The 27,731-nt window shown below is 39.4% G+C and overlaps 2 protein-coding genes and 3 gene segments (V, D, J or C); 1 reads left to right on the forward strand and 4 right to left on the reverse strand.

Moving 5' to 3' along the window:
• Positions 1-759, reverse strand: part of LOC110160829 (carcinoembryonic antigen-related cell adhesion molecule 5-like) — a 55,052-nt gene extending 54,293 nt beyond the window's left edge. The window contains exons 1-2 of the mRNA XM_020925503.2: positions 594-759; positions 1-126 (exon numbers count right to left, since the gene is read on the reverse strand). The exon at positions 1-126 is cut by the window's left edge and continues 204 nt beyond it. Of these exons, the coding sequence (XP_020781162.2) occupies positions 1-126; positions 594-699 (232 nt within the window). The 5' untranslated portion in view covers positions 700-759. The remainder of the gene's footprint in view (positions 127-593) is intronic.
• Positions 760-5,480: 4,721 nt separating this feature from the next.
• Positions 5,481-17,431, reverse strand: LOC110157744 (immunoglobulin kappa light chain-like). The segment is given in 4 exon segments: positions 5,481-5,883; positions 6,773-6,804; positions 16,906-17,221; positions 17,320-17,431. Coding segments are annotated over 4 exon segments (768 nt in total).
• Positions 7,233-27,037, forward strand: LOC110162641 (immunoglobulin kappa light chain-like). The gene is made up of 4 exons (XM_055157023.1): positions 7,233-7,388; positions 7,487-7,802; positions 19,537-19,568; positions 26,558-27,037. The coding sequence occupies exons 1-4, from the start codon at positions 7,298-7,300 to the stop codon at positions 26,884-26,886; spliced, it is 768 nt and encodes a 255-aa protein (XP_055012998.1). The 5' UTR covers positions 7,233-7,297; the 3' UTR covers positions 26,887-27,037.
• LOC110158806 (immunoglobulin kappa variable 3-11-like) lies at positions 12,734-13,357 on the reverse strand. The segment is given in 2 exon segments: positions 12,734-13,041; positions 13,121-13,357. Coding segments are annotated over 2 exon segments (456 nt in total).
• Positions 21,275-21,892, reverse strand: LOC129410019 (Ig kappa chain V region 3381-like). The segment is given in 2 exon segments: positions 21,275-21,582; positions 21,662-21,892. Coding segments are annotated over 2 exon segments (456 nt in total).
• Positions 27,038-27,731: the final 694 nt, after the last annotated feature.

The following is a 27,731-nucleotide window of genomic DNA, read 5'->3' on the forward strand; positions in this document are numbered from 1 at the left end:
CGTTAAAGTTCCACAGGATAAAAGTGAACTCGGGCTTGGACAGTAACGTGTTTAGCGTCACGTCACTCCCCACGAGCGCTTCTACGGGGCCGTCCGGTAGAATGCCCTCTTGGCAAACGGTTATACCTGAGAAACACGAAAACAATGACTGAGGACACTTTAAATCAAGCTTAAGAACATTTAAAACCACTTTATGGTGCGTGTACGTGTCCAAAACGCGCGTAGCCTACTTTCCACAATTATTTGCCACAATTTAAAAGCAATTATTCCAGTTTGCAAATATAACATAAGTGGGAGGAGAATGAATGAACACGCTGCTTCGTATCCAAACTCCACACGCACTGACTGGACTCATGCAACAATTTAAGAGCAGCTATTTAACGTTTTTGCCACTAAAGAAGGATCTGCAAACGAAAACAACGAGAGGTGGAGTTGGACAACGCGTAAAAAGTAGGAGACGTTTCATTTACGAGCCCGCGCTGCTTGATCCAGAAACATTTTACGCGTGAAAGTCGCCCTGTTTGGCCCTAATTGGAGCGGGTAGCGTTGGCAGGGGAGAGAAAGTGTATTTGTTGGAAAAAGTGTGAGCTCACCGGAGAGGAGGACGAGCAGAAGCAGAGGTCTGAGCGCGGGGACGTCCATGGCGCAGTTCAAGTGTTCCCAGTCGAAACAGAATGAGCTGAGAAGGCACCTGAACATTTAACGCGGACACACCCAGGCGGACGCGCACGGGCTCCTCCGGGCACGCGCACACAGGGGCGACGTCACCGTGCACGAGCGAAGACGTCATGTGCGTACTACAGGCTGCGGGTTGCCGAAGCGCGCGCAGGGATGGGAGGATGAGCTGTGGATAAACAGTAACGAGGAAAGGAGCTTAGACCTGGTTTAGTCCTGCTGGTTTACTACTTTAGTCCAATGTTTGGTCTTGGTTTAGTCCTATGTTTGGTACTGGTTTAGTCCTATGTTTGGTACTGGTTTAGTCCTGGTTTAGTCCTGGTTTGGTCCTGTTTTAATCCTGTTTTAGTCCTGGTTTAGTCCTATGTTTGGTCCTGGTTTAGTTCTATGTTTGGTCGTGTTTTTATCCTGTTTTAGTCCTGGTTTAGTCCTATGTTTGGTCCTGGTTTAGTCCTATGTTTGGTCTAGGTTTAGTCCTGGTTTGGTCCTGTTTTAATCCTGTTTTAGTCCTAGTTTAGTCCTATGTTTGGTCCTGCTTTAGTCCTGGTTTAGTTCTATGTTTGGTTCTGGTTTAGTCCTGGTTTGGTCCTTTTTTAATCCTGTTTTAGTCCTGGTTTAGTCCTATGTTTGGTCCTGCTTTAGTCCTGGTTTAGTTCTATGTTTGGTCCTATGTTTGGTCCTGTTTTAATCCTGTTTTAGTCCTGGTTTAGTCCTATGTTTGGTCCTGGTTCAGTCCTGGTTTCATCCTGGTTTAGTCCTAGGTTTGGTCTCGGTTTAGTCCTGGTTTAGTCCTATTTTTGGTCCTAGTTTAGTTAGTCCTGGTTTAGACCTGGTTTAGTCCTATGTTTAGTCCTGGTTTAAACCTGGTTTAGTTTGGAAACCTTCAGACCTACAAACCAGGAAATGCATGGACTCAACATAGACTTAAAACTAAAGTTAAAGCTGCATTATGTAATCTTTCGGGTTGTTTCCATGGAGATCTTTTCCTGGAATGTTATGCCCAATGTAATGACACAAAACATTTCTTTCTCACATGTGTTCAGTCAGGTCTTTTAAGTACAAATAAAATACAAAAAAAACTAAACAAAAACAAACAAACAAACAAAACAACATGCATATAATTGGCAGTGTGACGCCTCTCCACAGATCTGACCAGTTTGTCCTTTTTTTTAATATATATATTTTTTTAATCCTTTATAAATCTGAGTTTTTGTATTTTAACGTATTAATGTGTGTCTCGTGACGTCACAGTGGGTTACACCGCGCGCTGGACAAAACAAAAGTGACTTCAGGCCAACGCCGATGCTCCGTGAGAATACGAGCGTACACTGACATCTCGTGGTGACTTAGAATATTACACGCACATACAGAACTAACGTTAATTTTGTGAAGAAAAAAAAAAAAAAGAAAAGAAAAGAAAGAAAAAAGAAAAAGTAGGTCTATAAGTCAATACTACTACTACTACTACTACTACTACTACTACTACTACTACTTCTACACCTAATAACAATAATAATAATAATAATAATAATAATAATAATAATAATATAATTAATAATAATAATAATAGAAAAAAGATGGGTTTGAGAAGTCTGAGCGCGAGAGCGAGGAAGGTGATGAGTTTTGTTCAGATTTGTGTTGTCATACAGTAAGTTCTCAGCTCTAGTCACTCAGAGAAATGATCAGGCTCAACATTTGTGAATTTACCTTTTGGAGATTTCATGGAGAAGAACAATATGATCCAAAGGGAAATCAGTCTGTTCTTTTTATGAGTCGCCTACAAATGTCTTATGACTCCAGAGAAAGGATTCATTTAAATGCATCACAAATGCAAATCACTGAAATGAAACAACTGAAACCATTCTGATAGACACAGTAAATATGAACTCAACAACAAAAGAAAAAAAAAAAAAAAAAGAAAAAAAAGCGTTTGTCAGTGTCACTCAAGAAATGAACTTATAAAAAAAAAAAAAAAAAAGAAGAAACCTGGTGCCCCCTGCTGGTGGCAGTGGCCCTGTATATGTGAGGATTTGAGGCTCTGGGCAGATGGATAGTGTTGAATCAGTGTGATATCAATAATAAAACAAATGGTTGTTACGTAACCTTGATGGAATTTCTTAGTATGATGTCATGATTGCAAACCAGCAAGTAGAATTTTAAACCTAAAAAAAAAAAAAAAAATACTCAACAGTTTTTTTTTTTATTATTTTATTTTTTAAAATCTTAAATAAATGAACTTTAGTAAATGTGTAGTTCAGCTTGTCCCTGTCATAGGCAGTGGGATGTGTTCATTTCTACTGTTCATCAGGCTCACGTGTGTGTAGCCTTTTATATTTGTCATGTATTTACTTACTGTTACATGGCCCAGTGTCACAGTGTCTGCATACTTAGAATACTAGAGTTTTATTTATTTATTTATTTATTTATTTATTTATTATATTTTTTTCTCCTAAATTCAGGAAAAACTGGGTTAAAAGGTGTTTTTGTTGCACAGTTTGTTCTGTGTTTATGTTTATTAGAGAAGGTCACGTCTCACATGTGCTCAAAACATGAGGAATGTTTTCTGTTGTTTTCTGTTTCCACCAGCACCATGTCGCCCCCTGCTGTAGGAAACTGTATCAGATCTCTGAAGCTCAGCAGAGCTGCTCAGGACTCGGATGGGACACCACTGGCAGCAGGGGCTCTAATGGAGACTGTCGTTGTGTCTTTAAGCAAGACACTTCACCCACATTGCCTATTATAATGAGGTGTGTGAGTGCTGGTTGTGGTGGGAGGGGCAAATGGCACAGACATCCATCAGTCTGTCCCTGGGCAGATGTGGCTACAATAAAATCTCACCACCACAGAGGGAGGAGTGAATGAAGAATGCACCAAACTGTAAAGTGAGTTTGAGCATCTGAAAAAGCTACATTATTATTATTATTATTATTATTATTATTATTATTATTATTATTATTATTATTATTATTATTATTGTTATTATTATTATTATTGTATTCTTTATATGCACACAAACTGGAGAACCAAAAGACATAAAGGAAGTTGTTATTTATTATTATTCATTATGTTTTTGTTTAACATTTTAAGGCAAGGCAAGGCAAGTTTATTTGTATAGCACAATTCGTACACAAAGTAATTCAAAGTGCTTTACAGAATAAGAAATACATTAAAATCATAATAAAAAAAAAAATAAATAATCATGAAGATTAAAATTAAAAAGAGAGACATAAATTGGAGAGAAGAGTGAGGAATGAAACCTTTCAGTTATATGCACAGTTAAACAGAAATGTTTTGAGTCTGGATTTAAACAGCGTCACAGAAGAGTCTGTCTCACATGTTCAGGAAGACTGTTCCAGGTTTTAGCTGCATGAACCTGAAACGCTGACTCCCCTTGTTTAGTTCTGACTCTGGGCACCAGCAGGAGGCCGGTCCCTGAGGTCCTCAGAGTGCGAGATGGTTTCATATGACACTAACATGTCACAGATGTACTTTGGGTGCTCGGCCATGGAGAGACTTGTACACAAGCAGAGCTGCTTTAAAGTCTATTCTCTGAGGCACAGGAGCCAGTGCAGAGACCTGAGCACAGGACTTATGTGCTCGTACTTCCTAGTTCGAGTAAGGACCCGAGCTGCAGCATTCTGGATGTTCTGCAGCTGTCTCACAGCTCGTTTGGAGAGACCAGTGAGCAGACCATTACAGTAGTCTAACCTACTGGAGACAAATGCATGGATAAGTTTCTCCAAGTCTGATTTAGACAGTAAACCTTTGATTTTTGCTATGTTTTTTAGATGGTAAAAGGCTGCAGATGTTATTGATTTTATGTGACTGTTAAAGTTCAAGTCTGAGTCCATTATTACCCCTAGATTTCTTGCCTGATTGAAGGTTTTAGAGCGAGAGACTGGAGGTGACTGCTGACACTGTCCTTTGTTTCTGTGGACCAAACACTATGACTTCAGTCTTGTCAGAGTTTAGCTGGAGAATGTTGTTTTGCATCCACACACTGATCTGTTGGATGCAGTGACCAAGTGACTCCACTGGTCCATAGTCTCCTGCTGCCAGAGAGACGTAGATCTGAGTGTCGTCTGCATAATTGTGGTACGACACGTTATTGCTGCTAATTAACTGGCTAATGGCAGCATGTAGAGATTGAACAACAGGGGGCCCAGGATGACCCCTGAGGCACCCCACAGGTCAGGCCATGTCATCTGAGACACAGTTTCCAATTTCAACAAAATACTTCCTGTCTTCTAGATAGGACTTGAACCAGTTTAGTACAGTACCAGAGATGCCCACCCAGTCCTCTAGTCTCTGTAAGAGGATCCCATGATCGACAGTGTCAAAGCAGCACTCAGATCTAACAGGATCAAGCTGAGACTTTGCCTGCATCAGTGTTCAGCGGATGTCATTTGTCACCTTGATAAGAGCAGTCTCAGTGCTGTGGTGGGCTCTAAAACCTGACTGGAAAACATCAAAGGAGTTGTTCATTTGGAGAAAGTTCGTAAGCGTTGGTAAACAGCTTTTTCAAGGACTTTGCCAAAAAAACGGCAGATTTGAGATGGGTCGGAAATTGTTCAGTACTGTGGCATCAAGAGACTGCTCTTCTTTAGGAGAGGCTTAATGACCGCAGTTTTCAACGCATTTGGGAATGTTCCAGATTGAAGTGAAGTGAAGTGAAGTTATCATCTACATATTTATAACATGATAACAGATTTGAACTGAGATGTTTCAATAGACAAAAAATGTGGACAGAGTTGAGTGCAGTTTTTTTTTTTTTTTTTTATTTTTTTCCTTTGTTTTTATTGAAGTGAAGTGGAGCTGTAGCTGTAGAGGCGTGAGCTGACAGCAGAGGGCGCTCTGCAGGCTGATCCCAGTGACTGTGTCAGTGGTGGGAACACTGCAGTGTGCTCAGTGTGTGGGACACTGGACTCTGGGAGCCCTGGCTGGCCTCACAGCTCACAGCCACGCCCCCCTCCCTCCACTGCTGTGCGGGGAGCGTCAGGCTGCTGCTCCAGCTGTAGTGGCCGTCCTTTTGCGGCACCGCGGGGCTCCGGCTCTGCTCCCCGCCCGCACCGCCACCGGACACCTTCCAGGACACGCTCCAGTCTGACGGGAAGCCCTTGTTGGCCAGGCACACGAGGGTGGCCTTCCCCTGGGCCAGCTCCTCTCTGGAGGGGGGCAGCACCCAGAGACTGGGCTCCACTCGCCCCACTGTGGACACACACACAAACACACTTACACACACACTGACGGGATATGTGTGTATATATATATATATATATATATATATATATATATATATATATATATATATATATATATATATATATATATATATATTATATATATATATCTCAAGCTAGGCTCTGGTAGAGGAACCGAGCTATAGGGTGAGACCTACACGTGGAATGAGAAACACATTTATATATATATATATATATATATATATATATATATTATATATATATATATATATATATATATATATATTATTCAGGGAAAAAAAGTTTAATTAATAGCTTTTCTTAAAATATGTAATTTTTTGCCTGAACTGAGTGAAAACGGAAGTGTGATAGAAAGGCTCCACTGAAGCTGAACGGCAGGAAAGTTTCAGAACTAAAGATAAACTGAGAAAAGTCCCCAAACTTTGAACAAGAACTGACACTTTTTCATATTTTGATTATTATTATTATTATTAAACTGAAATAATAAAAAAAATAAATAAATAAAAAAAAAAAAAAAAAAAGTGCATAAAAATTGCCATGATATATTAAATAAAAAATTGCCATCAAAAACATCATGGTAAATGTGAAACAAAATATTTACTTCTTTAAATCTTTATTTTAATAAGCAAAACCTTCAGAAAAAAGTTTTGTGTAAAACTTTCACACTAACAGATTAAGAGAACTTTTAGTATTTAAATTTGTACATTTCTGAGGGAATAATAAGAAGGCCTGGGGCCTCAGGAAGCTTTTGGACATTTGAACAAAACCTCCATAAATGTAAGAAATCAAATAAACTCAGACTTCAGAAACATACAGATAAAAAACAGACAGAATCAAAGTATCATATTTAAAGTGAACATAAAGAGATGACTTACAGTTGAGCTCCAGTCTGGTTCCTCCACCGAACGTCCACCACAGTGATACAAACTCATGGAGTGGTCGTACAAAAACCTGCAGCCGCTCAGAGAACACCACAAAACCATTCAGCTGTACAGAGACTGATAAACAACTGACAAACAGCTCACATTTACACAAACTGAAAAACACTGTTCACAAGGAGATGACAATGTTTTTACTCAGAAAGAGGAACAATCCACAAATATTTTATTAATAAAAATAATTATGGTAAAAGTGTATTAATATAATAATATAATAATAATAATAAAATAATAATAATAATTATTGTTATTATTATTATTATTATTATTATTATTATTATTATTATTATATATTATTATTAATTATAAAATTACACAGCCCCTGCAGCTGTTCAGTGTGCTCCATGTCTGTGTGGGAGCCTCATTTCCATAGACAAACACTTTGCATGAACAGCTGCATGGTCCAGTGGGACACTTTATAGTCCTGAGAGGTGCACTCTGGAGCACTGGCAGCTGTCCTTCATGACAACACAAGCCACATACGGCCTCCTCATCACCAACATGACTTTGGTGTGCGTCCTCATGTGGACTGTCCTCTGCTGCTGCTTCACAGGTAAAGTCCAGAGAGTCCCACTGCTGTCCTCTGTCCACATCCGTCCCTCTGAGACCAACCAGACTAAACCATCAGTTGCTTTGTGTTTGTGTGTTCAGAGTCCAGAGGACAGGTGACAGTGAGTCAGGCTGGAGCAGTGAGGGCCGCCCTGGGGGACACCGTCAACATACGCTGTACTGTCAGTCCAGCTGTGGCTTATACAGCTGACTTAGACTGGTACCAACAGAGAGATGGAGAGCCTCCTAAAGCTCTTATATATGATACGTCTAATCGAGCCTCAGGTGTCCCCAGTCGTTTTTCAGGCAGTGGATCTAAATCTGCCGTGACTCTGACCATCAGTGGAGTTCAGCCTGAAGACTTTGCTGTGTATTACTGTACAAGTGTTCACAACATCAACAGTCAAATAGTGTTCACACAGTGAAAAAGACTCGTACAAAAACCTCAGACTGAAGTGAAACTGAACTGAGCTGCAGCTGCAACAAAGTATTAATGTGATACTAAAAGTATACAAGAATACAGTAAGACTTTTTGTAACAAAAAGGAAAATATATAAAGTCTATATATAGATATTTATGTACTAATGTATAATGTATACAGCAAATGACAAATGAAAATTCACCTCTTACTAGTTGGCATTTGACATCATGCCTTAGTTAAACATTTATGATTAACCCACATTTATAAATCATTAGTTAATGTTGCACGGTGAGACATTATTTGTTTTGCCTGGAATGTTCCCTCATGTGGCTTTAAACATATCCGTCTAGCATTTATTCATTATGAATGTTTCTCTTGCTCTAAAACACAAACTTTTATTCTGTGAGTAGGGCACTTCTCCACAGATCTGAACTGTAATGTAGAGTACTGACCTGTTGTCTCCCTCTTGCTAAGTAGGTCTATACTGCGGAACATTTTAGACAAAGCAATAACATTTGCATAGAGACATGCAGGAGGTGAACCCTCCACTATACGCAGTGCACCTTTAAATACAATTATCAGTGTGAGTGTCCAGTCTGAGCCTCTGGAGCTGCCAGTGTCTCTCCAGCTCCTTCTCCCCAAAGGATTTAGGAATAATTAATATGACGCAAAATAATTCAAATATGATTCATCACATTAGGAGCAGCTCTGTGACATTTCTGTTTTGTAAAAGTAGCTCTCACTGAGGGAAAGAAATAAATGAACAGAAACTCATAAATTACTACAAATTAAGCATTGACAAACTCATTGATGAATTAAACTATTAATGCAATGAATTAAAAAAAAAAAAAAAAAAAAAAAAAAAAAAAAAAAAACATGGACATTTTTGATTAAAATAAATATCCATTTGATTATTTTCATCAGAGTCTGGATGTTGTAAATGTGACAGTGAAGTGTGACTGGCCTCTCTCCTGATCCAGTGTGATCAGATTCATGTGTCATGTTAAATGTGTGTTTGGAACAGAGCAGCTCTGGACTCATTTGTTCTTCTGGATTTACTGCTCTGAATCACAAACAATCCAACTAAACACACGACTCACAAGAATAAACTCACAGACACTGTTTCTATTGTGTTCAGGCCTCAGCTTTGCTCTGATCCCACACTGAACCATTTTAGGGTCTGGTCCAAAGGTCAAAGGTCACTTCAGTATACAGTAACCCCGAATGTATTTTGAAGGGAGGGCTTCTTATTCACTGGTATGTGTTACTGTCTGATATATAGCACTGTACCCATATCTATGTATAATCACTAAAATTAAATATAGTAGNACCTGAGACTTTGCCAAAATGTGAACAATATGTCTTTATGTATAACACATGTCTCGTCTTCACAGATGCTCAAAGTATCCAAGAGTCTGCTCTTCCACTCTCTGCAGCTTTAGATGATTCACAAAACTGTCTGAGTGATTCATGTCTGGTCCTAGTAAAGATCTGACATGGAGGGAAGAAATAACAAATGTTGAGGAATTTAAATCCCTTGTGTAGTGCACCTGAAGTATATCCCACAGAGGTTTTTGTTATTTCATTTTTTTTTTTTTGGTAATTTGGTATTTGGTATAGTAATTTAATATATGTTTTTATTTTGGGTAAATTAATACTAAGTTTACATTTGAACCTGTTCACGTGTCATTAATAAGTACTGTACTGTAACTACTGTTTTTAATAAGGGATTAGAAATGTATTGGTGACACAGAACATTTATGCCAGTGGCGTTGCTTCAGGTTGGGTTTTATGGCAAAACTTCCTCTTTGCCACAAACACAATCTGGACGTGAAAGGCAACGCTCCGTGTCTTCTTTTAATTTACATATTAAATCTTCAGGTCGAACACAGTAAAATCTGCCAACATATTACACTGTAAGGTCATGACTTAATGTTTTATCCGTATGTAAATACTGTTAATATGTTTATTGGTCATTTTCTGCTTCTATTTGTGAGTTTGTGGTCAAGGTTTAGATCAGCAGTGCAAACACACGTGGTCTGAAACATGGTGATACCACATTAGATGCAGTGTACAGGTTTATTTCACTTTTAAAAGCAGCTGCATGCACTTTGTTTTGATTCTAGTATCTAAAAAAAGTACCTGTGAGTTCATGTGTTTGGCTTTGAGACAGTTCAAGAACATTTGCAAGTTAAAGGGACAATACAAGAAAAAACCACACATGTGACCTTTGACCTTTTTGACCAGACCCTAAAATGTTTCAGTGTCAGATCAGAGCAAAGCTGAGCTGCACATGTTCTTTCACTAGTTTATTTTTACTGAAACAGAACCATAAAAACAAAACTACAGACCTGTAATGACCCGATTAGATATAAAAATAATAAATACAGAAAGAAGGAAGAACAATGTGAATCAAATGTTTTGAAGTCAAACGTTCATGTGTTTTATTTGTTAGTTTAACATTTTTGAATGGAGTTACAGCTTCACATTCACTAACTGTTGCTCTTATACAGTTTTAGTATCAGTTTGAACTGACTCAGGTTAAACATCATCTTAGTTTGTGGATGAATTTTCTTTTTAATTCCATAACAATTACCTCAACAACACAGGTTCTTATCCACTGCTTTCATCTTCCTATTAGAGATGACACTGTGTAAGTCTTTTAGCTGCATGTGTTTAAAAAGGCCACATCAGAAACCAGAGCTGAGCCTTTCAGGTGTACAGTTCTGGTAATCATATAACAGTGTTGTATTTAAAATGTCAGTATTTGTAATGACTCCCATAGAGCTGTTAGTTGTGTGTAATATGGTCACAGGGAGCAGTTGTATCAGAACAACAGTTTGTGTGCTGCTCGCTGTGGACCTCAGGCGTGTGCTTTTGCTTCTTTTGTGTCTCATACTTAAATATTGACATTATTAAACAGTCCTGCACAAGAGCATTTTTGATTCACTAAATGAACAGTTTGTTGAAAGAAAATACTCATCCTCAGTCTTTTTCGGGGAATACGGCTGTTGATCGATGTGTAACTGCTGTTTGAATCAGGTTTCATAGTTTTTTTTTATATTTTCAAGTCAATGAATAATTTATCTCCCATTGTGAGACTCATTGAGGTGAGGCCTTCCAGCTGGTCAGTCTTTTTGGAATGAATGGAGTTATAGATACATTTTAAAGGTTCTTTTTTTTCTTTTATATCACACACTATCATATTAGTAAAGTCATCATTAAATAATGAACACAGTATCTGCAGCGTCTGTGTCAAACTCAGTGAAGTGTGAACAGTTTCAGTTCAGTCTGAGGAGGTTTTTGTACGAGTCTTTTTCACTGTGTGATCAGTGAGCTGTAACTCTGCTGACAGTAATAAAACTCCTGCATCTTCAGCCTCAAATCCACTGATGGTCAGAGAATAATCAGATCCTGAACCACTTCCACTGAAACCACCTGAGACTCAGAGTGACGACTAGTCCACGTTGCACCTGTATATTCTCTATTCACACTTACCAGAAGACGTTTGGAAACATGCAGATGAAGACTTTAGGTGTAGTTACCAATACTGGGCCATAGACTGTATAAAGAATATTTATATATACAGTCTGAGTACTGGGCATGTGATAAAACCATGTCCATGTCACTTACAGGCTGCTGGTTGTAACTGTTGATTTTATAAAAGGAAAAGAAAAAAAAAAAAAGGAAAGATCACATTGACTCCTAGATGAAGAAAAGCACATGTGAAAATGGGAGCACATGAGTTTGGTTTGATGGTCTCTTCACTGGAGCCTGGGCACTTTAGGATCCAGTGTAAACAGCTTGTATTAGTGTGAAAGTGTTTGAACGGCGCTGTTCCTTTGAACCTCTCTGAGCTCCTCCATCCTCACACTCGTGCTGCAGCTCGTCCTGAGTGTGTCTAAGAGCAGACAGAAGCTCAGAGGGGACGGGGCCTTTGTCGTGGCACCACCAACACTGAATGAGCTGCTTCTGCACATTAGACAGGACTCTTCTCTCCCTCTTTACAAATCTCTTCTTAAAACACATTTGTTCACTTTGACATGGGACATTTGACCATATTTGTCTTTTTTTTTTTTCTTTTTACATTCTGTTTTATACAGATGTTGTTTTTATGTTTTCATGGTTATGTTTTGTGGCACTTCGGTCGACCTGTGTTGTTTTTAAAGTGTGTCATAAATCCATCTGCAGGCGCAAAGTTTGGGAACCACTACAATTTAAAAAATTATAATAAAAAATTATATTGTAGTATCACACACTTTAGTGTTTGGAATAAATGTAGGTTTGAGGTCAGGTTATGAGGGTTGGCTTTTCATTCACTTGCTTCATATGTGTATTTATAAATCCTGAATGTTGTGAATAAATCCATGAATATATTCATCAGGGAAATGGGACAAATCTTTGTTTCAGGGAAAGGCAGGTCAGGCTTTGAGAGTGGAAAGAAAAGCTTTGACTTCAATGACTGCTCCTTTATCCTTACATTTTTAATTGACTCTGTCTCATTTGGGGAATACAGCTTTAATTTAATGTATAACTGCTGTATGAATAAGGTTTCATAGATTTTTAAGTATTTCCAACTCATGAATAATCGTTTTAGATTGTTCATTTAGCTCCTATTGTGAAACTGACTGGGGTTAGGCCTTTCAGCTGCTCAGTTTTGTTGGAAAGATTATTATTTATTATTATTATTATTATTATTTATTATTATTATTATTATTATTATTATTTATTACTATTATTATTAGTAGTAGTAGTAGTAGTAGTCATAGTAATTTACCCTTTTCTTTTTTTTTTTTCTTTCTTTTTTTCATGAATCACAATCAAAAACGAAATAAAATTATTAAATAATGAACTCAGTGTCTGTGTCAAACTCAGTGAAGTGTGAACAGTTTCATTTCAGTTTGAGGAGGTTTTTGTACGAGTCTTTATCATTGTGTGAGTGGCCAGCTGGAACGCTGCTGACAGTAATAAACTCCTGCATCTTCAGCCTCAAATCCACTGATGGTCAGAGAAAAATCAGATCCTGAACCACTTCCACTGAAACGACTGGAGACTCCAGAGTGACGAGAAGAAGCAGCATATATGAGGAGCTTTGGAGGTTCTGTGCCTTTCTGATGAAACCAGTCGAGTGCACTCCCTACACTTGAACTGGTCTGACACCTGAGAGTAACAGAGGCTCCTTTGTCCACAGCTGCAGCTTTAGGAGTCTGAGTCAGGCTGATTTCTCCTGAAGAACCTGAAAAACAGAAGAAGAGTTATTGAGACAGACCCCGCAGGTGTCCAGAGGAGCAGTGCTGTGACCCAGATGTCCTCACCCCGAACCAGGAGCCCCAGGGCCAGCAGGAACAGCTGCAGGGACATCAGGCTCATTGTGTTGTTGGTGTGGGAGTGGCTCTGAAGGGCCCGCACACACACTGAGCAGCACTGGGCTCTTAACGGCTGGAGCAGAGAGGCAGCACACATATGCAAAGTCACACAGTCAGAGGAGACAGACACACAGCTCACACTACTGCCCCCTACTGACCACTACTGACCACTACTGACCACTACTGCCCCCTACTGAACACTACTGATCACTACTGACCACTACTGACCACTACAGACCAATACTGACTACTACAGACCAATACTGAAATCCTCATGAAAATGTGTAAGCATAGACTGTATAAAGAAGGTGACTAAGACAGTGTGACGTCACCCACAGCTTTCAACTGTTCCTACGTAAAACTTCACACCCAGACCGCTGCTTTAGCTGGGAGCAGCCGCTTAGCAACACTATCAATCACATCTGTTGCTAAGGCTAGTGGGAGCAACATCGCCCATGTTCACTTCAGCAGGTCAACTCTGTTCGTATGAGGTTGTGAGTATGTAGGTGTCAGTGGTGTAGTGCAGTGTTCGTTCTGTGAATGAAAACAGTATAGGTGTGATGTGAGTGGAGTAGTGTTGTAGTCAAGTCTGCACTAATCGAGACAAAGATCAGTCCAAGACCACAGGGTCCTGAGACCAGGACAAGACCGAGACCTCTGAGAGTCGAGACCAGGACAAAACAAAGACTTTTAAAGGTCAAGACCAAGACAAGATCAAGACCATGGCCCAAATCAAGACCATCTTTTCCATTATTTCCTACATTTATTTGTATTTTACAGTTATTTTGGCACATATGTATCAATGCAATTTTAGACCCTGACCCACAGTTTGAGAACCCTTCCTTTAATCCCACTTCCACTGGCACTTTACAGAAAACTACTTCAAAGTGAATCTAGTGTTGTTGTTTTTTTTCAAGTTTATAACATTTGCATTTACATTATCTTCATTATCTATCTGGTTTTGCCGTGATATTGAGCAGCCTCTGCACATTCACCAGCTGTAATGAAATATCACACTTATCGAGTGTCAGACCTCAAGTTCGAAGACAAGACCAAGACCAAATGGCATCAAGATTGAGACAAGACCGAGTCCAAATGCACCTTTGACCAAGACAAGACCAAGACCGTAAAAAAGTGGTCTGAAGACCAGTTTTGAGACCAAGAGCTGTCTCGAGTACTACAACATTAGAGTGTAGTGCGTAGAACAGAAGACAAACTCTAATGTGCAGTAATGAGGTGGACATGGATGAGGACGGCAGCAGCGAGGCAGGGTAAGACATGGCAGGTGGCAGGAGGAGTGACAGGTGGTGTGGTGGAGTGAATAGGCCAGTCTGAATAGGGGTGTTATGAGTTTGGATATGAAATGTGGGAGTGAGTGAGTGTTGTAGAAGTCTGAAGGAGGAGTGTTCCAGAGCTGAGGAGCAGACCGACTGAAGGCTCTGCTCCCCCCATGGTGAGGAGATGGACAGAGCGAACAGAGAGCTGGAGAGAGGAGGAGGAGGAGCGGAGAGAACTGTTGTAGGGTTTGTGATGTGGTCAATGGAGCAGCTGAGTTTTGGATCAGTGGAAGTTTATGGAGAATTTCTGTGGGAGACCAAACAGAAGGAAACTGCAGTAATCCAGACGGGAGGTGACAAGGCTGTGAACAAGGATGGCAGTGGAGTGTGGAGTGAGGGAAGGGCGGAGGTGGTGGACGTTGTGGAGGTGAAAGTAGGAGGAGCGAGTGATATTGTTGATATGAGAGGTGAAGGAGAGAGTGTTATCGAGGATGACACCCAGACTCTCTACCTGAGGGGAGGGAGAGATGGAGGAGCAGTCGGTGGAAATGGAGAGAGGAGAGATCTTGCTTAGGGTGGATTTGGTGCCTACAAGGAGAAGTTTGGTTTTATTGTTGTTGAGTTTGAGGACGTTTGAGGTGAAACAGGATGTAACTTCATCAAGACAGTTGATAAGGGAGGAGGGTGGGAGTGTGGAGTTTGGTTTGATGAAGAGGTAGATCTGGGTGTAGCAGCTCCATGTAGCAGTGGAAGTGGATGTGATGTTTCCAGAAAATGTGTTCACAGGGGAGGAGATAGAGGATGAACAGCAGGGGGCTGAGGACAGAACCTTGGGGAACAGCGGTGGTGATGGAGACTGGTGAAAGAGGTGAAAGATTTGAGTTGAATGAACGGGGTGCGGTCAGAGAGATAGAAGTGAAACCAGGAGAGGGCTGTGCCAGTGATGCCAAAAGAAGAGAGTCGATCAAGAAGGATGGAACAAGAGATGGTGTCAAAGGTCACACTTAGATCAAGCAGGAAGAGGATGGAGAGTGAACCAGAGTCAACAGAAAGAAAAAAACAGTTTGATCTCCTCTGTCATAAGAAAACTTACCAAGACTCTGGACTGAATGTGACTTTTTATTGGACTGTTTTTGTCTTTTTATGTTTCAATTGTTGACACAGTTGATGCAAGTGTCTTTTCAGTGCTGTACTTAAAACAAACTTCACCAAATTATGTGTGTGTTCATTAATAAAGATTCAGATTTTGACCACTACTGACCACCACTGACCACTACAGAGAGCAGAGCTGGAGCAGAGGCACTCATATCCAAACTCACACAGTGACCTTTGACCCTTTGACTAGGCCCTGAAATGGAGAAAGTCTAAACCTAAATATGTTTCATTGATATTTCCTGGTACAGAAGCACAGAAAAGAAAGAACCCAGGTTCTGATCCAAAGCAAAGACACGACATTATAAATAATGAACACATGAAAAGTGTGACTAAAGATCACATTTTGAACTCACTGTGACTTTAGGGGAACAACTAAATAGAAACTCAAGTGATGTGAATAAAATGTGTTTGCTGGGACCACAGGGATGTGTTTTTGTCCTTCATTCTCAATATTATGAAGACAATATGTTTCATTTGAATGTAGAAATGAAAACAAGAGTTTGACTCTGAGACTTTTTCAGCTTTTGAGTCCTGACCAAAAGTGAGTCACTGTGAACAGGACAAGGACAGAAATACATTGATAATTAATAGAATCTAAACATATATTGTATAAAGATTCTAGTTTGTGTAAATGTGGCTTAATAATGAATATTCTGTGGTGATGTTGGACTAAAACAGTTGAAGGACAGATCAACAAGTGTTTTTAATTTAGTTGCGTTGCGTTAAAATTATATTTTCTAATTTTAAATTTTTTCTTGTAACTCTAAATGCATAAATCATTCAAACAAGTATCAAAAGTCTGACTTTAAATCAGGATGAAGTGAACAGAGCTGCAGACCAACACTGTGTCCCTTTAAAGATCAAACTTTCAAATGATCATTAGTGTTACCTTGAAATTATAATGAATTTATAAAACAAAATTCCTGTTGTTAAATGTTTATTTCCACCTTGATATTTCTCCTGTTTTTGTTTGTTCTTTGTCTTCATATTTTTGTCACTTTGACACTACAAAGTGTTTCATTCTACACTATCACTAACATGACTTTAGAACATGACTTTGATTCATTCAAATGGTTTTTACATAATGAATGACTTTACAAATGTATTTATTATTATTATTATTATTATTATTATTATTATTATTATTATTATTATTATTATTATTATTGTTGTTGTTGTTGTTATTGTTATTATTTTAGCCTGGGCTTAACTCTCATTTGATTGTGTCTCAGTCTGAGTTTAGTGAAGTGAGTCAGTTTCAGTTCAGTCTGAGGAGGTTTTTGTACGAGTCTTTTTCACTGTGTGAACAGCCACTGACTGTTGATGGTAGTGAAACTCTGACAGTAATACACAGTGTAATCTTCAGGCTGAACTCCACTGATGGTCAGAGTGAAGTCAGACCCAGATCCACTGCCTGAAAAACGACTGGGACACCTGAGGCTCTGTTAGATGTAAGATATATAAGAAGTTTAGGTTTCTCTCCATCTCTCTGTTGGTACCAGTGTAAGTAGCTATTGCCATGCACATTCTGGACTGACAGTACAGCGTATGTTGACGGTGTCCCCCAGGGCGGCCCTCACTGCTCCAGCCTGACTCACTGTCACCTGTCCTCTGGACTCTGAACACACAAACACAAAGCACCTGATGGTTTAGTCTGGTTGGTCTCAGAGGGACGGATGTGGACAGAGGACAGCAGTGGGACTCTCTGGACTTTACCTGTGAAGCAGCAGCAGAGGACAGTCCACATGAGGACGCACACCAAAGTCATGTTGGTGATGAGGAGGCCGTATGTGGCTTGTGTTGTCATGAAGGACAGCTGCCAGTGCTCCAGAGTGCACCTCTCAGGACTATAAAGTGTCCCACTGGACCATGCAGCTGTTCATGCAAAGTGTTTGTCTATGGAAATGAGGCTCCCACACAGACATGGAGCACACTGAACAGCTGCAGGGTCTGTGTCATGACTGTATTTATACAGCACAGATACAGTACAGGAACATAGAATAAAATCATGCAATTGTAAATATGTAACAGATTAGTTAAATGCATAATTTAATTCAACCCAAATCTTGTGAGAATTCAAAGGTTTAAATCTAGTTTAAAACACAGCAGCAGAGTGAGAGTTTGTGATGGGAGTTGTCAGAGAGCTCCAGAGAATTGGGCCATAGTACATGAAGGCGCCCTCACCAGATCGGGGCTGTATTCATGACACTGTTCAAAGTTGTTGATTGGATGAACGGAGAGGTCTGAGTGGAGTGACTTCTAAAAGCATGTCACAGATGTAGGAAGGAGCCAAAGCATGTGGAGATTTAAAGAGCAATAATAACATTTGAAAATCACTTCTTTGTTTAACAGGCACCAGTGAAGTGACAATCAAATGGGTGTAATGTGCTCAAAGTGCTGAGTTTTGGTTCCAATTCTAGCAGCAGGATCTGGAATGAACTGGAGTTTGTTTAGTGAGTGATTATTAAGACAAACATAAAGTGCATTACAACAGTCGAATCCAAACAAAAACATGAACAACTTTCTCAACATCAGGTTTGAACAGGACACTTCTGACCTTACAAATATTATGGAAATGAATAAAAGTGATTTTACTAATATTTAAAATACTTTTGGGCCCATGACCACTACTGGCCACTACAGAGAGCAGAGTTGGAGCAGAGGCAGCACATACACAAACTCACACAGTGACCTTTGATCTCTACGACCCTAAAATGTTTGAGATTAAAAGCTAATCCTAAATCTGTAAATATTACTGATAGAGAACCACATGAACGAAAAGACACAGGTTCTGTTCTCACCATTTTAATATAAATAACAAAATGATTAAATAAACTAAATTTGAAGAGTAAAGTGAACATTTAGTAAAGATTATATTAGTAAAGATTATCAATTGTAATTTACAGGAAGAAATAAATATGAATAAAATGTATTTGATAAATGTGAATGTTGTGGATAACAGGGATGTGTTTCTGCTCCTTTCATATTCAAAACAAACTTTAATTCAGCAAAAACAGATGAAACCAGATGATTCATTAATATTACTTTTCCAATGTCTGAAAATATTATTCAGGTTAAATACTTTCTACACAAAGATACTTTAGTTTTTGAGTTCTGACCAAAATGTAAGTCAAATGTTTTCCAGACAAGTGCATAGACACACTGATATGACCTTTTGTTCATTTAGTCGTTGTATTGTGTGAACATTATATTTCCTCATTTTATCCTTTTTCTTGTGGACAATTATCAATGAATAATTTATTAAAACAATGATCAAAAGCCTCGATCTCAATGAGGATGAAGTGAACACAGCTGCAGACCAACACTGTGTCCCTTTAAAGATCATTTCAAATCTTTCCTTGTGGAGGACCTCAGGGAAGTGTTTTTGTCCCTTTCTAATTCATTGTAAAACGTCTAATATGTTGTGAATAATTTTATATTGAATAATTGAGTGTGATAAAAATGTGACTTTACACCAGGACTAGTAAAACACATGTATTACTATAACTGAACCTGACAATAAAATTATCAATCAAATGATCGTTTTAAGTGTTTAATTCCACATATATATTTATATTCAACTCCTATTTTAATTGTGTTCTTCATCTTCATATTTTCTTTTATTCATCATCAGCATCATTCATCCATTCAAATATCTTTTTTTATATGTGTGTGTGTGTGTGTGTGTGTGTGTGTGTGTGTGTGTAACATCAAGTATTTGTCAAGTATTGTCAGTAATTATCAGTTACTCATGTAGATATGTCTGTTAAAACATTTTTCTTGTAAACAGTGTTTTTCAGTTTAAATGTGTAAATGTGAGCTGTTTGTCAGTTGTTTATCAGTCTCTGTACAGCTGAATGGTTTTGTGGTGTTCTCTGAGCGGCTGCAGGTTTTTGTACGACCACTCCATGAGTTTGTATCACTGTGGTACATGTTCGGTGGAGGAACCAGACTGGAGCTCAACTGTAAGTCATCTCTTTATGTTCACTTTAAATGACACTTTGGTTTAGTTTGTGATTCATCTGTTTCTATTTCTGAAGCCTGACATCATTTGATTGTTTTCTGTTTTATTCTAAATACTGTTTGGAGTTATGGGTGAGCAGTGTCTTCTTATCATCCCCACAGTAAATATAAATTAGTGACTTTAAATTTAAATTTAATTTAAATATTCCGTTTATAGAGAAATATTTTATTCACGCTGTAACTTATTAAAGTTTAAGTTTTTATTAAAATTATTTTTTATTTCTTTTTTCTGTCCAAATTTTAAATTGTTAAAATGTTGTAAGAAAGAAACTAATTATTTTAATTATTAGTATTGATATTTGAAAAGAAAACAAAAAAACAAAAAAAATGTGGATATGGATTTTTTTCTGTGTTTAATTCTGGGGATTTTTAAAAAGTTTATCTTTAGTTCTGAAACTTTTCTGTTGTTCCGCTTCACTGGAGTCTCTCAGTTCTGTTTTCACTCATTTCAGTCTGAAAGTTACTTTAAAAAAAGAAGAAAAAAAAAAAAGTTGACCTAATTTCTGATAATTATTCTACAACAATACATGTTTTTATGATGACTTTTCTTTTTTTTTTTTTTCTTTTTGAAAGTAATTAAAGTCCAAGATTACTGGTGTGAGGTCCACCACCTGAAAATGTTTTTGCTTTACCTGGAATGTTCCATAGAACGATTTCAACACTTTCATCTTCCATTTATATAATTACAGTTGTTTGTATTGACAATTAAACTGGTTTGATGAAGTCACCTTTTGTTATTTTCTGGATAAATAAAAACTTGTGTGTGTGTTTGTGTGTGTGTCCACAGTGGGCGAGTGGAGCCCAGCCTCTGGGTGCTGCCCCCCTCCAGAGAGGAGCTGGCCCAGGGGAAGGCCACCCTCGTGTGCCTGGCCAACAAGGGCTTCCCGTCAGACTGGAGCGTGTCCTGGAAGGTGTCCGGTGGCGGTGCGGGCGGGGAGCAGAGCCGGAGCCCCGCGGTGCTGCAAAAGGACGGCCACTACAGCTGGAGCAGCAGCCTGACGCTCCCCGCACAGCAGTGGAGGGAGGGGGGCGTGGCTGTGAGCTGTGAGGCCAGCCAGGGCTCCCAGAGTCCAGTGTCCCACACACTGAGCACACTGCAGTGTTCCCACCACTGACACAGTCACTGGGATCAGCCTGCAGAGCGCCCTCTGCTGTCAGCTCACGCCTCTACAGCTACAGCTCCACTTCACTTACTGCAGCACAGCACACAGGCCTCTGTCCCAACTGGAGCTTCTGCTCCAAATAAAGAGCTGTGCATCAAAAGCATCTTTGTGTCTTTACATCATTTCAATGGAATTCTTCCTTTTTTCTATCACACACTTTAGTGTTTGGAATAAATGTAGGTTTGAGGTCAGGTTATGAGGGTTGGCTTTTCATTCACTTGCTTCATATGTGTATTTATAAAAGCAAAGCTTTGACTTCAATATGTAGCTGCTCTTCATTTATTCTTACAATTTTTAATTGAGTCTGTCTCTGTCGGGGAATACGACTTTTGTTTGATGTGTAACTGCTGTATGAACAAGGGTTCACAGATTTGTAATATTTCTATTATTAAATGACGCACACAGTATCTGCAGTGTATGTGTCAAACTCAGTGAAGTGTGAACAGTTTCAGTTCAGTCTGAGGAGGTTTTTGTACGAGTCTTTTTCACCGTGTGAATGGGTAGTATCTACACTGCTGACAGTAATAAACTCCTGCATCTTCAGCCTCAAATCCACTGATGGTCAGAGAGAAATCAGATCCTGAACCACTTCCACTGAAACGACTGGAGACTCCAGAGTGAGGAGAAGTAGCAGCATATATCAGGAGCTTTGGAGGTTCTGTTCCTTTCTGAAGATACCAGGCGAGATATTGCCTTACATCTGTACTAACCTGACACCTGAGAGTAACAGAGGCTCCTTTGTCCACAGCTGCAGCTTTAGGAGTCTGAGTCAGGCTGTAATCTCCTGAAGAACCTGAAAAACAGAAGAAGAGTTATTGAGACAGACCCTGCAGGTGTCCAGAGGAGCAGTGCTGTGACCCAGATGTCCTCACCCCGAACCAGGAGCCCCAGGGCCAGCAGGAACAGCTGCAGGGACATCAGGCTCATTGTGTTGTTGGTGTGGGAGTGGCTCTGAAGGGCCCGCACACACACTGAGCAGCACTGGGCTCTTAACGGCTGGAGCAGAGAGGCAGCACACATATGCAAAGTCACACAGTCAGAGGAGACAGACACACAGCTCACACTACTGCCCCCTACTGACCACTACTGACCACTACTGACCACTACTGAACACTACTGACCACTTTATATCATTTTATTTATCTTGGTTAAATGGGCACACCTGTATCTATCTGACAAGCAGTGATGTGTGGAGGTAAATGATATTGAGTCGTTCTCTCTTCAGTTTACAGCAGGGTCACTCAGGGGTCATTTTGAGGCGTCTTCTCTTCTTATTTCATGTTCATGACCTGACTAGAGTTTGCCAAAATGTGAACTCAATATGTCTTTATGTATGACACGTGTCTCGTCTTCACAGATGCTCAAAGTATCCAAGAGTCTGCTCTTCCACTCTCTGCAGCTTTAGATGATTCACAAAACTGTCTGACTGATTCATGTCTTGGTCCTAGTAAAGATCTGACATGGAGGGAAGAAATAACAAATGTTGAGGAATTTAAATCCCTTGTGTAGTGCACCTTAAGTATATCACCACAGAGGTTTTTGTTATTTCATTTTTTTTTTTTGGTAATTTGGTATTTGGTATAGTAATTTAATATATGTTTTTATTTTGGGTAAATTAATACTAAGTTTACATTTGAACCTGTTCACGTGTCATTAATAAGTACTGTACTGTAACTATTGTTTTTAATAAGGGATTAGAAATGTATTGGTGACACAGAACATTTATGCCAGTGGCGTTGCTTCAGGTTGGGTTTTATGGCAAAACTTCCTCTTTGCCACAAACACAATCTGGACGTGAAAGGCAACGCTCTGTGTCTTCTTTTCATTTACTAATATTAAATCTTTCAGGTCGGAACACAGTAAAAATCAGCCACATATTACACTGTAAGGTCATGACTTAATGTTTTATCCGTATGTAATACTGTTAATATGTTTATTGGTCATTTTCTGCTTCTATTTGTGAGTTTGTGGTCAAGGTTTAGATCAGCAGTGCAAACACACGTGGTCTGAAACATGGTGATACCACATTAGATGCAGTGTACAGGTTTATTTCACTTTTAAAAGCAGCTGCATGCACTTTGTTTTGATTCTAGTATCTAAAACAAAGTACCTGTGAGTTCATGTATTTGGCTTTGAGACAGTTCAAAGAACATTTGCAAGTTAAAGGGACAATACGAGAAAAAACAAACTCACATCGTGACCTTTGACCTTTTGATCAGACCCTAAAATGGTTCAGTGTCAGATCAGAGCAAAGCTGAGGCCTGCACATGTTCTTTCACTAGTTTTATTTTTACTGAAACAGAACCATAAAAACAAAACTACAGACCTGTAATGACTTGAATAGATATAAAAATAATAAATACATAAAGAAGGAAGAACAATGTGAATCAAATGTTTTGAAGTCAAATGTTCATTTGTTTTATTTGTTAGTTTAACATTTTTGAATGGAGTTACAGCTTCACATTCACTAACTGTTGCTCTTATACATTTTTAGTATCAGTTTGAATTGACTCAGGTTAAACATCATCTTAGTTTGTGGATGAATTTTAAACTTTTTTTAATTCCATAAAAATTACCTCAACAACACGTGTTCTTATCCACTGCTTTCATCTTCCTATTAGAGATGACACTGTGTAAGTCTTTTAGCTGCATGTGTTTAAAAAGGCCACATCAGAAACCAGAGCTGAGCCTTTCAGGTGTACAGTTCTGGTAATCATATAACAGTGTTGTATTTAAAATGTCAGTATTTGTAATGACTCCCATAGAGCTGTTAGTTGTGTGTAATATGGTCACAGGGAGCAGTTGTATCAGAACAACAGTTTGTGTGCTGCTCGCTGTGGACCTCAGGCGTGTGCTTTTGCTTCTTTTGTGTCTCATACTTAAATATTGACATTATTAAACAGTCCTGCACAAGAGTATTTTTGATTCACTACATGAACAGTTTGTTGAAAGAAAATACTCATCCTCAGTCTTTTTCGGGGAATATGGCTGTTGATCGATGTGTAACTGCTGTTTGAATCAGGTTTCATAGTTTTTTTTTTAGTATTTTCAACTCAATGAATAATGTATCTCCCATTGTGAGACTGACTGGGGTGAGGCCTTCCAGCTGCTCAGTCTTTTTGGAATGGATGGAGTTATAGATACATTTTAAAGGTTCTTTTTTATCACACACTATCATATTAGTAAAGTCATCATTAAATAATGAACACAGTATCTGCAGCGTCTGTGTCAAACTCAGTGAAGTGTGAACAGTTTCAGTTCAGTCTGAGGAGGTTTTTGTACGAGTCTTTTTCACTGTGTGAACGGTGTGCTGTAACCCTGCTGACAGTAATAAACTCCTTCATCTTCAGCCTGAAATCCACTGATGGTCAGAGAGAAGTCTGTCCCATACCCACTTCCACTGAAACGACTGGAGACTCCAGAGTGACGGTATGTGGCATCATATATCAGGAGCATTGGAGGTTCTGTGCCTCTTTGGAGATACCAGCCAAGGTCATCAGTTATATCTGTACTAGTCTGACACCTGAGAGTAACAGAGGCTCCTTTGTCCACAGCTGCAGCTTTAGGAGTCTGAGTCAGGCTGATTTCTCCTGAAGAACCTGAAAAACAGAAGAAGAGTTATTGAGACAGACCCCGCAGGTGTCCAGAGGAGCAGTGCTGTGACCCAGATGTCCTCACCCCGAACCAGGAGCCCCAGGGCCAGCAGGAACAGCTGCAGGGACATCAGGCTCATTGTGTTGTTGGTGTGGGAGTGGCTCTGAAGGGCCCGCACACACACTGAGCAGCACTGGGCTCTTAACGGCTGGAGCAGAGAGGCAGCACACATATGCAAAGTCACACAGTCAGAGGAGACAGACACACAGCTCACACTACTGCCCCCTACTGACCACTACTGACCACTACTGACCACTACTGAACACTACTGCCCCCTACTGACCACTACTGACCACTATTTGTTTTATTTCTGTGTTACAAGACTTGCAGTGATCTTATTTTATCTCAATCTATAATAAGGCAGCCGACAGTTCCACATGTGCACAAACTGCCCTTATTTTTCACTGAGCACCTGCCCCCAAAATGTCGGTGCACACCACTGGCTCAGAGTAACTAAAGTTCTGAGTTTTAATGACAATGACATTATTGTTTGTTTGTTGTTGTTTTTTTTATTCAGTGTGAAAAGTATCATTTGTGTTTTAAGATGAAAAATAATGTTCATTTACAGAAGCTATCAAAATCAAACAGAATAAAAAATTGGGAGTCCAAAATCGAAAGTTGAATGGAAATTGTTCCATCTCTAGTTTCCATTATATTTTCTTAATGTTTCATTTTTCTTGTAACTCTAAATGAATAAATCATTCAAACAAGTATCAAAAGTCTGACTTTAAATCAGGATGAAGTGAACAGAGCTGCAGACCAACACTGTGTCCCTTTAAAGATCAAACTTTCAAATGCTCATTAGAGTTGCCTTGAATTAATGATGAAATTAAAAAACAAAATCCTGTTGTTAAATGTTTATTTCCACAGAGATATTCCAATCCGTGTATCATTCGTTCATTTGTTTTTCAATATAAAACCAGAAATAAGAAAATGAAAAAACAACTGTTTTCTTCATTATTTGTCTCCAAAACCAAAATGAAAAAACGGATAACGATTTGTTTTTTCAGTTTTGGATTTTGTGTTAAAAAAGAAGAATGGAAAAAACGGATAACGGCCGTTTCCCGTTTACGTGACTCCCGTGACTGCGATGCCGAACTTTGCACCGCATACGGACTGAACCAGGACTGATCCAAGTCCGGGACCAGACCGGAACCAGACCGGGACTGAGACCGTGACCAGAGCGGGACTACTGTAAGACCGAGACCAGCGGTCCGAGCGGTTCCGTGACATCCTTTACGCTGTTTCCGTACAGGAAACGTGAGAATGCGTTGTGGACTACAGGTTCGGACGGGCTGCTCCGGTCCTCCGCGTTCAAGAACCACAGCTGGTTCCGAGGTGGCGCAAAGCATCCGGACAGAAGCGTGAATCCAGTTTAAGCACTTATTAAAATTTATGGTTTTAGGGGGGAAGTTATTATTTATTTTATTTTTCAGTTCAAATTTTTAGTTTTTAAATTGTCGTAACACAGAAACATAATTTATTTATTTATTTATTTATTTATTTTTAATTAATTAATTAATTAATTTTATTAATTACTAATGTCGATATATATATATATATATATATATATATATATATATATATATATATATATATATATATATATATATATATATATATATATATATATATATATAAAAAGTTGTTATGGACCTTTTGTTTTCTTTGTACATTTCAGGGGATTTTAAAAAGTTTATCTTTAACTCTGAAACTGTTCTGTTGTTCTGCTTCAGTGGAGCCTCTCAGTTCTGTTTTCACTCATGTCAGGTTAAAAGTTACATTTGTACTGAAAAAAAAAAAAAAAAAAAAAAAAATACTTCATTTCTGATAATTCTAGATAACATTACACATATTTAATTCTATGCTGACTTTCCTATATATTTTGGAAGTAATGAAAGTCCAAGATTACTGGTGTGAGGTTCACCACCTGAAAATGTTTTTGCTTTACCTGGAATGTTCCATAGAACGATTTCAACACTTTCATCTTCCATTTAGATAATTACAGGTGTTTGTATTGACAATTAAATACTGGTTTTGATGGAGTCACTTTTGTTATTTTCTGGATTATTCCATGGAGAAAAACTTGTGTGTGTGTTTGTGTGTGTCCACAGTGGGGCGAGTGGAGCCCAGCCTCTGGGTGCTGCCCCCCTCCAGAGAGGAGCTGGCCCAGGGGAAGGCCACCCTCGTGTGCCTGGCCAACAAGGGCTTCCCGTCAGACTGGAGCGTGTCCTGGAAGGTGTCCGGTGGCGGTGCGGGCGGGGAGCAGAGCCGGAGCCCCGCGGTGCCGCAAAAGGACGGCCACTACAGCTGGAGCAGCAGCCTGACGCTCCCCGCACAGCAGTGGAGGGAGGGGGGCGTGGCTGTGAGCTGTGAGGCCAGCCAGGGCTCCCAGAGTCCAGTGTCCCACACACTGAGCACACTGCAGTGTTCCCACCACTGACACAGTCACTGGGATCAGCCTGCAGAGCGCCCTCTGCTGTCAGCTCACGCCTCTACAGCTACAGCTCCACTTCACTTACTGCAGCACAGCACACAGGCCTCTGTCCCAACTGGAGCTTCTGCTCCAAATAAAGAGCTGTGCATCAAAAGCATCTTTGTGTGTGGAGCTGCTGAGACACACACTTCAATAAAGACTCTCTGCACTCACATGTGACTACGCCTCATCTTTTGCTTTCTTCCTCTTTTTTTGTACTAAATAAAAAATATAAATAAATAAGTAAACAAATAATTACACAGTCTTTGTAACAATAATATATTTTTAAGATATATTATTGCTATAAATACAGCTTCATGGTTCAGTGACTCTGGCCCAGTGGACCCTGCAGCTGTTCATGCAAAGTTTCAGACATTTACATGAGAGGAGCCTCTAGAGAGCTGAGATCAGGAACAGACCAGACTCATGAGAAAACTGTGGAACTACTGAGGCCTGAAGTAGAGTCTACTCTACAAACTGAAACTCTTTTGCAGCTGTACAAAATGAACAGTTGTGAGAGTTTTACTAAACTACAATTAAGTGGTTGTTATTAAAGACGTTATCAAAAACCTAATCTTAAAAGGGCAGGACTTGTCTCATATTCACTCTTCTGTTTTCTCGAACCTCATCTGCAGATCCTCATCTACAGTCTACAGGGTTTGGAGTCACTGATGGACTTTGACTTGAGACCTGATTTCAGTCTAATCTAGTCCTCTTCCTGCTCCACCCCCTGCGTTCCTGTCCCTCCTCCCCACTCTCCACTGCTCTCGTTGGGGTTGGAGATTTGCATAAACCCCCCTCCTTCCAGGGAC

The sequence above is a fragment of the Boleophthalmus pectinirostris genome, unplaced genomic scaffold, assembly GCF_026225935.1.
Source record: "Boleophthalmus pectinirostris isolate CB_2022bp ecotype Guang Dong unplaced genomic scaffold, ASM2622593v1 HiC_scaffold_21, whole genome shotgun sequence".
Taxonomy (NCBI): Eukaryota; Metazoa; Chordata; class Actinopteri; order Gobiiformes; family Gobiidae; genus Boleophthalmus; species Boleophthalmus pectinirostris.

Coding starts and splice junctions, on each gene's coding strand:
- LOC110162641 (XM_055157023.1), top strand. CDS start 7,298: ATGACAACACAAGCCACATACGGCCTCCTCATCACCAACATGACTTTG. Junction 7,803..19,536: donor AACAGTCAAATAGTGTTCAC/ACAGTGAAAAAG, acceptor ACTGTGGTACAT/GTTCGGTGGAGGAACCAGAC. Junction 19,569..26,557: donor AACCAGACTGGAGCTCAACT/GTAAGTCATCTC, acceptor GTGTGTCCACAG/TGGGGCGAGTGGAGCCCAGC.